Source organism: Mesoplodon densirostris, chromosome 8 (genome assembly GCF_025265405.1).
Source record: "Mesoplodon densirostris isolate mMesDen1 chromosome 8, mMesDen1 primary haplotype, whole genome shotgun sequence".
In the NCBI taxonomy this organism is placed as follows: Eukaryota; Metazoa; Chordata; class Mammalia; order Artiodactyla; family Ziphiidae; genus Mesoplodon; species Mesoplodon densirostris.
In genome coordinates, this window is record NC_082668.1 from 115,337,790 (window position 1) to 115,349,876 (window position 12,087).

Below are 12,087 nucleotides of genomic sequence, written 5' to 3' on the forward strand. Positions count from 1 at the left end.
CCAAATTCATCATATACTCCAGAAATAACAATTTTGTTCATTCTCGTTTAGAAAGAAAAAAATCTACTTTCTAATAACCATGTGTTTCCTTTAATCTATATATTCATTATTTGCAGAGTCAAATGTCAAATGTGTACTAAGTCCTCTGAGTCTAACATAAAAATTATTTTTTATAGTCCTATATTCTTAAGTTATTATTATTCTTAGGTTCAACTGTTTCATCTCTACGTTTTACGCAATCATTAGTGAGGAATGACTTTTTTAATGCATCGATTATTTATTTTCAAATTGCAGCTTAACGAAGATGTACACCTTCATTTTAAAGTTATATGTAATTAAACATCATTTCCTTAATTGAGCTGTCCTGAATTAACCAGCAATTGTCAGTTTTACCATGCTAGACACAATATATGTCTTTATAATATTCAAAGGACTAAATAAATAATTCTATGTCATTTAACTTACATGTGTTTCAGGTTAATAAAATCAAAGAATTGGTCACAAAGACCTCCCTATATAGTTCATATTTGTTAAAAATTAACAGTTCTAAAAGTAGAAATTTATTTTTCTAAATATGTAGCTTAAAATTTGAACACTCTTCAAAAACTGGATTTAACAATTTAACCACCCTTATTGAATAATATTCCAAGTTGGGGTAGTACAATAGTGGGCCCTTGAGTCAGACTGCCTCAAGACTCAATTTCTATATCTACTACTTAACTATTTACATAAGCAAGTTACTTAAGCTCACCATACCTCACTTTCCTCATCTTTAAAATGGTAATTATACAACGTACATACCCACTTCACAGGGTTTCTGAAGCTGTTAAACTCTTAAAAGGCCTTGAAATGGCTGATTTGTATACATCCATGTAATGTCTTTAAATAACTGAAATCCAAAACCTAAAATAAATGTATCTAAGATTTAAATGCCTAAAACAATAAAAAAAGCACATTTCTGTGAAAAGATCATCAATTTTATGAAAATGGTTTCAAACGTTATGTTGGGGAACATAAAATCACAGGATTTCATCTGCGCCTCATACTGCTCATTTTTATTACAACAGAAACACTAAAGAATTCTGATGCATGTGTTGCACCACATCTCAAACAAGACTACTTTAACTACAAAAAACATACATGTTACTTTGACTATTAAGAAGAAATTTCAATTTCTATAACTCATAAACATGAACTCCTAAGAAAACTTAAAAGAATTCAAGAATGCTGTCAACTGACACCTAAAAAACACTCCTGAAAGACATTTCTCAACCCTGGACCTCTGTTTAATTTGTAAATAAAGAGTGGATTAAATTATTTCTCAAATTCTTTTACAGCTCCATTAATTCTGTGTGAGTAATCAGGCACTTCTCTAAAGTGTAAGTGTCACAAATACACATTAAAAGCTATTTTTAATAGCCTCAAAGTAACAGAATTTTTTAAATGCTTATAAGCAGAAGAAAAGCGCACTGTATTTTAATTATACTAAACTCTAAAACTTCAAACACTTGGGTTTTATCATAGACCAATAATAAAAACATAATTTATATTTTTACAGTTTCCAACCCAACCCTAAACTGTAAGGTATTTTGCATCCTAGTTCCCCCTTTTAAGACTTCTACCCTCCTTGTAGCAACCCCTCATTCACACTAAACCCTGCAACTGAAAAAAGTGTTAAAGACATCCTTCGCAAGAGTATGGCATTTTCACAAAGGGCAAGAAGCCTTCAAGGAGTATGTTTACAGATGGAATGCTCAGCACCAGGACAGATGAAGAAAATGATCTCTGAGGCATGGGTCAGGGGTAGGGAGGAGAGGAGGAGGAGGAGGGAAAGAACATAGCGACACACACAAGTTCAAGGCTGTTCCCTTCCTGGTTGCAAGGAGGATGCAAGAATGACTGGTGTCTAAATGAACAGTTTGGAAAGGTTTTGAAAAAATTTTTGAAAGAAAATTATTAAAATTCCACAAAGTAGTCCTTTGGAAAAATTAAGATACTATTTGTCTTTCTGCTCTGTTATTAATCAGTTATATGCAGGTACCTTTTATACATTTTATGATATAAAGGCCCACATAAAGATATAAAACAAGCAACACAAAAAACAGTATTAATCAGTATCCTATTTTGAAGAACCGAATTTAAAATATTTATCCAATAACATCACCTTATCTTGCACCATTACTCAATAATTCATGAACCTAGAAGTGCTTGGTAAGCTGTCAAGCCTGTTACTGTAGTGTTATTATTTTGCTCTTACCTCTTTATGCTGTGGCTATCACAGATCCATAGTGTCATAAAAGAGGCTGCAAGTTCCAAAAGAATTGCAGGTGAGCATTGAAACGCTTTTATTATTACAGGGGAATTTCGTTTCAGAAAATATACTGCCTAAAGGTACATTTTACCCACCCCAGACTTCTGCTCCTAGTCGGAGTGTGTAGCTGTCCCCACGTGCTGGAGGGGGGAGCATTCTGCCCAAGGAGGAACACGGGGAGGAAAATTCAGCCCTACCTTGAGCTAAACTCCCCCAAGGACTTGCCTCCTAAAAAGTGGGATGAAATCACTCACCACTTCAAGCCACAGTGCTCACTCATTCTTCTCTTTGTGATGCTCAAGAAGCCAGATCACATAACCAAGATTTTTTAAGGAAGATTAATATTCAGTCTTTTTGTTCTCTCTTTAAATTGTCATTTTATTAGCTTCAATTTAAAAATGGTAATGATTATTGTCAAATCCCCACCTTCACTTCTGAAGCTCCTGTATTTTTAACTTCCCCTAGAACATTTCCAATTATGGATCATTAATCCAAATTCCAATCTTACTCAGCTTCTTAAAACCAACTCCTTATTGTCCCACTCAAACTCAGAATCGGAAATCTTCATTGATTGCTATTTACGATACACTAGAAACAACTGCCAAGTCCTAGCTATACTTCTATCTCTCAAATCAGCAAAAACATTTTGACTGAGCAAAGAACTGTGGTAGACAAAGCCCACAGGAAATAAGGAAATAAGCATAAGACAATGTGTTCCTTTCCTTAAGGACTTTTCAATTCAATAAAAAAGGGAGCTAACTGATAACAGTAATAATTACATTGTACTGAGCTCTTACTATGTACCAAGCACTGTGCTGAACCATCTTCATGCATTATCTCAAAAAAACAAAAAACAAAAACCCCGTAAGATAGATACTATGATCTCCAAATTACAAAATTAAGACCTGTAGAGTTTGCAGTGTACAAGGTCACACCGCTAGTAAATGGTAGAGGTTGAACTCAAAAACAGCTCTGACTACAAAGCCCTTGCTAACCTTAAATAAACCACACAAAACAATATAACGGCCAGAAGAAAGGTACAAACAAAAGAAGCGATTTTTCCCAAATGTATCTCTTCTGCTCCGTTCCCACTGCCAACACCCTACTTCAGAATTCCTGCATGACAGGTGCCGAGAGGACTGCTTAAAAATCATCTAAGAAGGACCTCCCTGGTGGCACAGTGGTTAAGAATCTGCCTGGCACAGCTTCCCTGGTGGCGCAGTGGTTGGGAGTACGCCTGCCAATGCGGGGGACGCGGGTTCGAGCCCTGGTCCTGGGGGATCCCACATGCTGCAGGGTAGCTGGGCCAGTGCGCCACAGCTGCTGAGCCTGCACTCTGGAGCCAGGGAGCCACAACTGCTGAGCCTGCGTGCCACGGCTGCTGAGGCCAGCACGCCTGGAGCCGGTGCTCCACAAGGGGAGAGGCCACCACAAGGAGAGGCCCTTGCACCGCGGCGAGGAGCGGCCCCCGGCTCCCCGCAGCTAGGGAGGGCCCACGCGCGCAGCAACGAAGACCCAAAGCAGCCAAAAATAAAACGTAAATAAAATTAAAAATGTTTTAAAAAAGGAATCCGCCTGACAATGCAGAGGACACGGGTTCAAGCTCTGGTCAGGGAGGATCCCACATGCCGCGGAGCAACTAAGCCTGTGCACCACAACTACTGAGCCTGAGCCCTAGAGCCCGCGAGCCACAACTACTGAAGCCCGCGCGCCTAGAGCCCGTGCTCCGCAAAGAGAAGCCACCGCAATGAGAAGCCCGCGCACTGCAACAAAGAGCAGCCCCCGCTCGCCGCAACCAGAGAAAGACCATGCGCAGCAACAAAGATCCAACGCAACCAAAAATAAATAAATTTTTTTTAAAAAAAGAATAAAGAGTTAACCTCACTAATACAAATAAAGCAACGTGCACAGGTCTGAAAAGAAGTGCCCATGGTGTAACAGAAAGAACACAGGGCTTAAATACAAAACAAAAAACAAAAAACAAAAAAAACCCTTAAATACAAATAGCAACTCTCACAACCCACCTACATGACATTAGAAGAGTAATTTAAATTCTCTGATCCTGGGGCTTCGCTGGTGGCGCAGTGGTTGAGAGTCCGCCTGCCGATACAGCGGACACAGGTTCGTGCCCCGGTCCGGGAAGATCCCACATGCCGCGGAGCGGCTGGGCCTGTGAGCCATGGCCACTGAGCCTGTGCTCCGCAACGGGAGAGTCCACAACAGTGAGAAAAAAAAATCTCCGATCCTATTTTCTCACTTGTAATATGAGGTAAAAATAGCTGTCACAAGATTAAGTAAGTTAAATAAAAAGCCTGACCAGCAGGTCCTCCACTAGTGGATCTTTCCCTTCTGTGCTTAAAAGTAAAATTTCCGAACTTTTTTACAATAAGGCTGAAAAGTTCATTAGATTCAATATACACCCAATCCAAAGTCAATATTCCAACACAAAATTGGCAGGCAGGAAGAGATTGGCAGGAAAGGAAAGGAGAAAGATATTTTAGGCAAGACTAAGAAAGAATCTAACTTCTCAACAGGAGCAAGTGTGCTATACTTACTGCAAACAGCATGCAAAAAAAAACAAGACCCATGACGGAATAAGAGTTTTACTGAATGTTTTTTGGTAACAAATAAATACTGTGAATGTTTCTGCCCTTGCAGACAACTGGAGAAATAGTATTATTACATATTATGTACAAAATTCATGTAAGAAACATGAACTTCCCACTTATATTCTCTCCCACCCACTCAGCTCTTCCCCACTGCTCTCAAACAAGATCATCCTACCTGTACCAACAGCTAGAATGTGACGACAGGATGAATAATATAAGCTCCTCATCCGCCGACTCCAACAAAATATTTATCCTTACATTTTAAGATTGCTAAGAAGTTTAACTCAGAGAAATTCCTTAACTCATTCTAGATCTGAACATATCCAAGAGCTCTACAATAAGGCTATAATAACTCTGCTATTATAATCAATGAAAATAATTTACCAGTGCAGTTATTTATTAGGGAAAATAAAAGGAAAGACGTAAAAGGGAAGAGAAATTTCACAATGCAAAGCTTTGTAAACAAGCTACAACATAATAAAAGTACGTAAGGAGTTCCTTTATATGGCTTGAATGTTGAAGAATTCTGAGGGAAAACATGCAAAAGATAATTTAGGATAATCTTAGCTTTACAAGTATTACAACGTTTGAAAAAATGCTTTAAAAAAAAAAGTTTTCCTCACCGCTGGTAGCCCGTTTGAGTCTGTACTTTAGTTCTTAAGCAACCAACTCTATCAATAAGAATCTCTGTCCAAAAATTTTACTCTACATTACTATTCCAATACAGATTGCCCACCAAAAAAGTATGTAGACATGGTATCAATATGAAAGAAGTATTTTTTTCTAAATTCTTTTCAAAGGAGTTATCTCTTTTATGATCTGGGCCAGTGATTCTTTATCTTATGTTGAAATACAAGACTTTTGCTGGAGGATCTCTAATTTTAAATTTAGGGATTAAGCTTCATGTATCGAAACTCTTACAGCTTTTCTTACCTAAGACCACCAAATTTCACAGATGGCCACTTTTTTCAGTCACCGTTTGCCTAACTTACATTATGAAATGGAATGAGTAACTTGATTCCAGTTATAACTTTTCACTTATATTAAGTGGGTAACTGTGATTGATGAATGCATTCTCTAAAGCACAAAGGAACACACAAATTGTAGGTGCACAATCTGCATCTCGGAACGTACAGTATTCTGGAACATGAAACTCCCTACTAAGGCCTTATTTAGAGATGCTTATCACAGGCCCAATTTCAATGAGCTATCCTTTAAGTGCTAATAAAGTTGAAGGTGTAACTTTCCAGGATTGCATAATGGGCAACAGGAAAGACCAAAATGCCTCTGAAAACCAAAATAAACGGATCTCTAAAGGTGGAATTTCAGAGACTGACAGATGGTAAAAGGAAGTGAGAAGTATCCTAATCAGTTCCATTTAAATCATGAGTGTCCAGCTAACAACCTGTCCCGGTGAGATAAAACTAATGTAATAATGTAAGAGTAACTGCTATATTAAAACAAAAATATCCTAAGCATAGACTGAACCCCTGTCCCCCACGCCTCCTGCTCACTCTGTGTCTTAAATTCAAGGCTGCCCTATCAGAAAGAGGTCACTTAAGGATAGTTAACCTCAATGAAATACCCAGCACATTAATTCAAAAATAACCAAAACTATTGCGAAAGGGAAAAAACGAAGTGAGAAAGAGTTAACACCCTACTTAAGATGTTACCATGTTATTTATTAGGGCAACAATTATCTACACTAATTTTACTGACAAGGCAATGATTACTAAAGCACAGAATATTAATTATGTAGCAATATTTTTCACTTTAACAAAACATACTTGAAAATCTTTGTTAGTCAGGCTGCCAAATCTAATTTTAAAACTCACCCTACACATAAAACTACTCACCAGCTGGACTAAGAAGGGAGGAGGAAAAAAAAAAAATACTGGTCCAGGGAAATGAAATTGGATTAAGAAAAAAAAACTTTAATTAGCTGTCCATCGAAAAACTACATGGAAGTTTCAAGGCTAAACGAGGCTGGTGTTTCCTATATTACTATTATTTTAACATATTAATAAATCGGTTGTTTCCCTGTGCACGGCTGGGATTTTGGAAACTGCCACACTTGCATAAAGGTATGAGCATGAAGACTACAGAGAAATGTTAACAGCAAATAGCGAGAAGCAGAACATCCTTTAAGTAACAATAGTTTGCTGAATAGTAAAAAAAAAAAAAGGGGGGGGGAAGACTGGCAGTCCACTTCTCACAACAACTCCCCAAACAAAAAATGTGGAGTATTTGGGAAATGAGAGAAGTAATAATATATCAGCAAGGTATACACACGGACAAAAGAAAACACTTCCGATACTGCAACGTAAAGCAGTCACTCTACATTAAAATACAGGCAGTATTTTCTACCTAAGTATAAAGTGTGCTGTAACTCTCTAAAATGCCTATTAACACAAAAGGAACGACCACTTTCACGCCATCCTGTATTTGAGTAAACTACAGTACACATTTATGATAAACAACTCCTTGCAAAGCAAGCACATCCCTTGACAACTCTATCACCTTCCTCGCGCCTGAAGATACCGTCACAGAATGAACGTTTACAACTTAAATTAACCCTCCTGGGGGCTTCCATTCCTCCCTCTCCGTGGAACACAAATACATTTTTTAGGTTCCCATAAACTGACACCCAGCACCAGTAACTCAGCCTATGTGAAAACTGTTTAATTCTGAAAATTCTAATAAGATGTGTTCAGGTTGGAAACGAAAAACTACCTTATAAGGGTATAAAAGACTGAAAGCAGGAAGCGGCTTTGACAAAACTAAGGAAGTTGCAGCGCGCTTGCTCACTGGGGGACTTTTTCGAGGCAAGAGAAGTAACACATGACATCTTTCTCTCAAATTAAACTGTGACTTGGTTGACCGGTAAGAACGTCGTGGGAGATGGAAAAGACCGGGGGTCGAAAAGCAAGAGGAGGCGGGTGGTCAAATGAAAGCCCCGCTCTAGGTTCCCATTTTCCGAGTCCGACTCTTCCCTTTCCCCACCCACACCCCGGGCAGAGCGTTGTCACAGCTATCTTGCAAAACCTACCAGGAGCGCTTCTCTTTCCTCGATCCTCTGCCAGGCCAGTCCCCGCGCTCGATGCCCCGCGGTGCCCAAACCCACGGGCAGGAGGCGGCACGGAGGAAAAGGAGCGCCGGGCGCGCCGGCCTCCGCGACCACCCCAACGCGACCGCGGGCCCCGGGGAGGCGACCGTCCCCGCAGCTCCGCGGGCGGCGCTGCCCACCGCGGTGGGGGAAGGGCTGGGAGGGGTCGGGACGGGGAGGCCGCTCCCCGGGGGCTTCTCGGCCCCGCGCACCCGCCCGGCTCCCAGAGGGTGAAGCGCGAGGGACGAGGGAGGCCCTGGCTCCGGGCCCCACCCCTCGCCAGCCGGCGGAGCCGGGGTGGACACCGCCGGCAGCGGCAACTCGCCGCACCGTTCATCTCCCGGCCTCCTGCCGGCCCCGCCATTTTCCTCCCTCCGCCTCAGTTTCCCCACCCCCGCCCATCAGCCCCCTTACCCCGTGCCACAGTCCACCACACAGGCCGGCAACCGTCCCGCCATCTTCCTCCTTGCCTGCTGCTGCCGCTGCCGCCGTCTGCTCCGTGCCGGTTGGGGCCAGGGATGGGCGGCGAGAGGTAGAGGCTATCTGACCATCCACGGCCAGGCCGCCCTCTCCGTCCGCGGGGGAGCCGGGAAGCCAAAGCAGTAGCAAGAGAGCAGCAGGCTCGGTCAGCGGCTACCACTTCCGCAACCCGGGCGGGCAGGCAGTCCCCGCCCTGCCCCGCCGCGGCCTCCTCCCCCTCTCTCTCCCCTCCTCCTCGCTCCTGCCCCCACCCTACAACTTCTTCCCCTCGCACCGCCTTTCCCCGGAAAGCCAAGATGGCTGCCGGTGCCTACGCCCCGGCCAGGCCAGGCCCAGGCCGCGAGCGCTCCCCGTTCCGGCTCCGGGCGGGCGGGGCGAGAGAGCATGCGCAGTGAGGTGCGCCTCCGGCCGCCGCTCCGGTCCCGACGGTGAGGAAGTCCACTTCGGGTGTTCGTCCAGGTAGGGGCGGGGAAGTCGGCCCGAGCCTCCAAGTCTCCTTCTGAAGCTGGAAGGGGCTGGTAGTTTCAGTTACTTCTGTGCTTGGTTGAGGGAGGGATGGGACCGCCTATCGCAGCCGCGAGTATCTTCTCCGGTGCCCCGGGGAAAACGGCCTAATGGAAAACGTTGTCAGCGGCACACATCCTTTTTTTCTAACTTGAGTGGCTGCTTTTCCGCGTGGAAAAGAGCGATATCAGACCGAGGGTGAGCAGTCGGTGGAGGGTTGAACAAAGGCTTGCGCCGTGGCTCCTCTGCCTTTGTGCGTTCTTTTTTTTTTTCCAGTTACACTTGTGCGTTGTTACAGCCTCGCGTGTTACAAGCGTTACAGCACGGTTTAGATTGCAGGCCCTCCGGAGGGCAGGCCTGTGCCCACGAGGAAGGCAGACCTCCCGAGAATATGGTCTACGTAACATACTCTACACAAATACACCTTTTTTTTTTTTTTTTTTTTTTTTGCGGTACGCGGGCCTCTCCCTGTTGTGGCCTCTCCCGTTGCGGAGCACAGGCTCCGGACGTGCAGGCTCAGCGGCCATGGCTCACGGGCCCAGCCGCTCCGCAGCATGTGGGATCTTCCCGGACCCGGGCACGAACCCGTGTCCTCTGCATCGGCAGGCAGACTCCCAACCACTGCGCCACCAGGGAAGCCCCACAAATACACCTTTGACCACTTCGGACGATGACAAAGATTTCCCTCTGGAGTAGTTTAAGGTTCTACTGTTCTACTTTTGCAGGATGAAACCAAAGATTAAGGACCAAAGATTTTAATTTAAAAAAAAAAGCTAAAAACTGGAAAGCCTGAGCAGTGGTTTTCAGACTTCTCAGTGTGCATGAGAATTACGTGGAAGGCTTGTTAAAGCACAGAATGCTGTGCCGTGAATCCTCTTGATGATTTGGTGTGGAGGGGGCCCTGGTAATGTGCATTTCTACCGAGTTCCCAGGTAATGGTCTGGGACCCGCCCGCCCCCAACCTGGGAAAACTATAAAGTGAATAGCTTTTTTCTCCACCAGGCTTACCTTCTGATAAACCATGTGGATGTGCTTATATGTGATTGAAATAGAAATATTTTTCCTCAGAAAGGATGTCTAATTACTCCAGAAGATTTAGACCAGCCCGGGGGATGGGGTATAGGTTTTTCATTCATTTGGCAGATGAGGATTGCTCACCCACTCGATTATGACAGGGACTCTGCTGACCCTAAATATTCTGTAGGCATAAAATAGAGAAGGTCTCTGTGCTGTAGAGTTTACAGTTTAGTGGGGAAACATACAAATTGTGTTAAGAGCAACAGAAGTCAGAAAGCAGGGGGCTCCGAGAAATGGAGAGGAGTGGGAGAATGGGAAGGAGGTAACAGGTAGGGGAGGCTTCTCTGACAAAGTGGCATTTAAAAGCTGAGGGCTGGAGGATAGTAGGAAATAGAGAAGAGGGTGAGGAAGAAGGGGGGCCCTCCAGCAAGTGGGAACAGCAGGAGTCAAGGCCCTGAGGTGAGAAGGAGGTTGGCTTCTTCCACAAATTGAAAGAAGACGCACGTGATCAAAGTGAAGTGAGCCAGGGAAGACAGAATGGGAGATGAAACCTGAGAGAGAAGGAAGAATCAAATGGTGCAAGGATTTGTGGACTTCTCTAAGTGTCTTAACATTTAGCCGGAAAGCTATTTGGAAGCCATCAAAGAGACTTAAGCAAGGAAATGTTCTGGCTGCTTTATAGGGAATGGATCCCACAGAGTAAACAGTGAAGTGAATGGTCATATATCATACATGATGCTGGCATTCAGGGATAGAAACGTGTGAGGAGTAGCATCCAGATGGGATTGGATATGTGCAAAGGAGACTTACTAAGGGGCGTCATACTCATTACCATCAAATGGTGCCCAGCACATCCCCAGCTACTCATAGAAAATAAACAGATAATCCTCCGGGGAGGCTTTCCTCAGAGATTGTCTTCCAAGAAGGCAGACAGAAGTGATTCTTCGTTCACATGCATTGTTTTGTTTTTCCCTACATGTAGAAGATGCTATATGGGGATTCGTTGCTGCCTTTTCCACCATGAGGTATTTAAGGTCATTTGGGAGACCAGATGCCTAAAGATTGGCTCTGACAGAGGAGGGAGATGTGGCTTGGTTGCAGTAGAGCAAATGGTTGTTTCCAGCATCACAGGTGGTAAGTCAGGACTAAAGGGATCTTACCTAAGGGGTCCCGAGGACAGAGGTTAGGAACTTGAACTCAGGGAAGTTCTCACGCTCAGGGAAACCCATAGTGGTAGATCCTCAAAATGGCTGTCCAAATGCTGGCCTTGGGTGGGTTGTCATGGGAAGTAGTTACATCAGTGTTCAGAGACTAGAATGCTCCCACAGCCCGGGCAGGCAACATTGTAAGTGAAGAGGGCTATGCGGAGGGTATGGCAACGCAGAGAGCCCACAGAAGACAGTAGAAAACTGTTGCTATGTGGGAATGTAGGCCTGGTGTTGCCAAAGCCTCCCTTTATTCAAGAAAATTCAGAAATCTGTATTTTTATCTAATTCTTTGAAGGCTGTATCTGACCTGTAGTCTGTCAGTTTTCAACATTTGAGTTGAGAGGCTGTTTAATGTTTACTTGTGTATTACATTCAAATATGAAGTTCATGTCAGTGCTAGGTGCTGTATCTCATTTCGTAGGCGTGAGGAACCCTGCCACAGTTTCTTTCGCATAGTCAGGACTGTCCTTCGTCTATAAGGCTGTGACTGTTAGAAGCGTTTGGAAGCTTGCAGCACTTACGAGAAGTGTCATTTGTAGAGGTTCCTCATAACGTCTACCCAAAACACTTTGCTTGCTCAAGACCCCCTCTACTTCCTGCTTCCTACGTGCCACATTGTCAGCATCTGTACTTTGGAGGCACATCTGGCCAAAGCATTTCTGACCACCCTGTTTGCATATGCACCCCCTGCTTCCTGCCCACCCTTCTCCAAATACAGAGAAGCAGAGGGTGTCCGAACTAGAAGCCCTCTTGGAGATGATCTTGTATGATGTGGAAAGGAAAGCCGTGGTGGGTGGGCGGGGTTTGTTTGACTGCCCTAAATCCATTACTCCCTGGTGGCACCCTAATGTT

General features: G+C 43.9%; 2 protein-coding genes across 4 annotated transcripts in view; one reads left to right on the top strand and one right to left on the bottom strand.

Annotated features, from left to right (window-relative positions):
• ACTR3 (actin related protein 3) overlaps window positions 1–8,695 on the bottom strand; it is a 58,421-nt gene extending 49,726 nt beyond the window's left edge. Inside the window, exon 1 of one of the 2 annotated variants that reach the window (XM_060107153.1) lies at window positions 8,441–8,695. In XM_060107153.1, the coding sequence (XP_059963136.1) occupies window positions 8,441–8,484 (44 nt within the window). In that variant the 5' untranslated portion in view covers window positions 8,485–8,695. Of the gene's footprint in view, window positions 1–7,969; window positions 8,059–8,440 lie in introns of those variants that run through there. The other variant, XM_060107154.1, reaches the window with a different exon arrangement.
• Window positions 8,696–8,882: 187 nt separating this feature from the next.
• Window positions 8,883–12,087, top strand: part of SLC35F5 (solute carrier family 35 member F5) — a 178,590-nt gene continuing 175,385 nt past the window's right edge. For both annotated transcript variants that reach the window (XM_060107151.1, XM_060107152.1), the window contains exon 1: window positions 8,883–8,965. The gene's annotated coding sequence lies outside the window, so the exon portion shown is untranslated. The remainder of the gene's footprint in view (window positions 8,966–12,087) is intronic.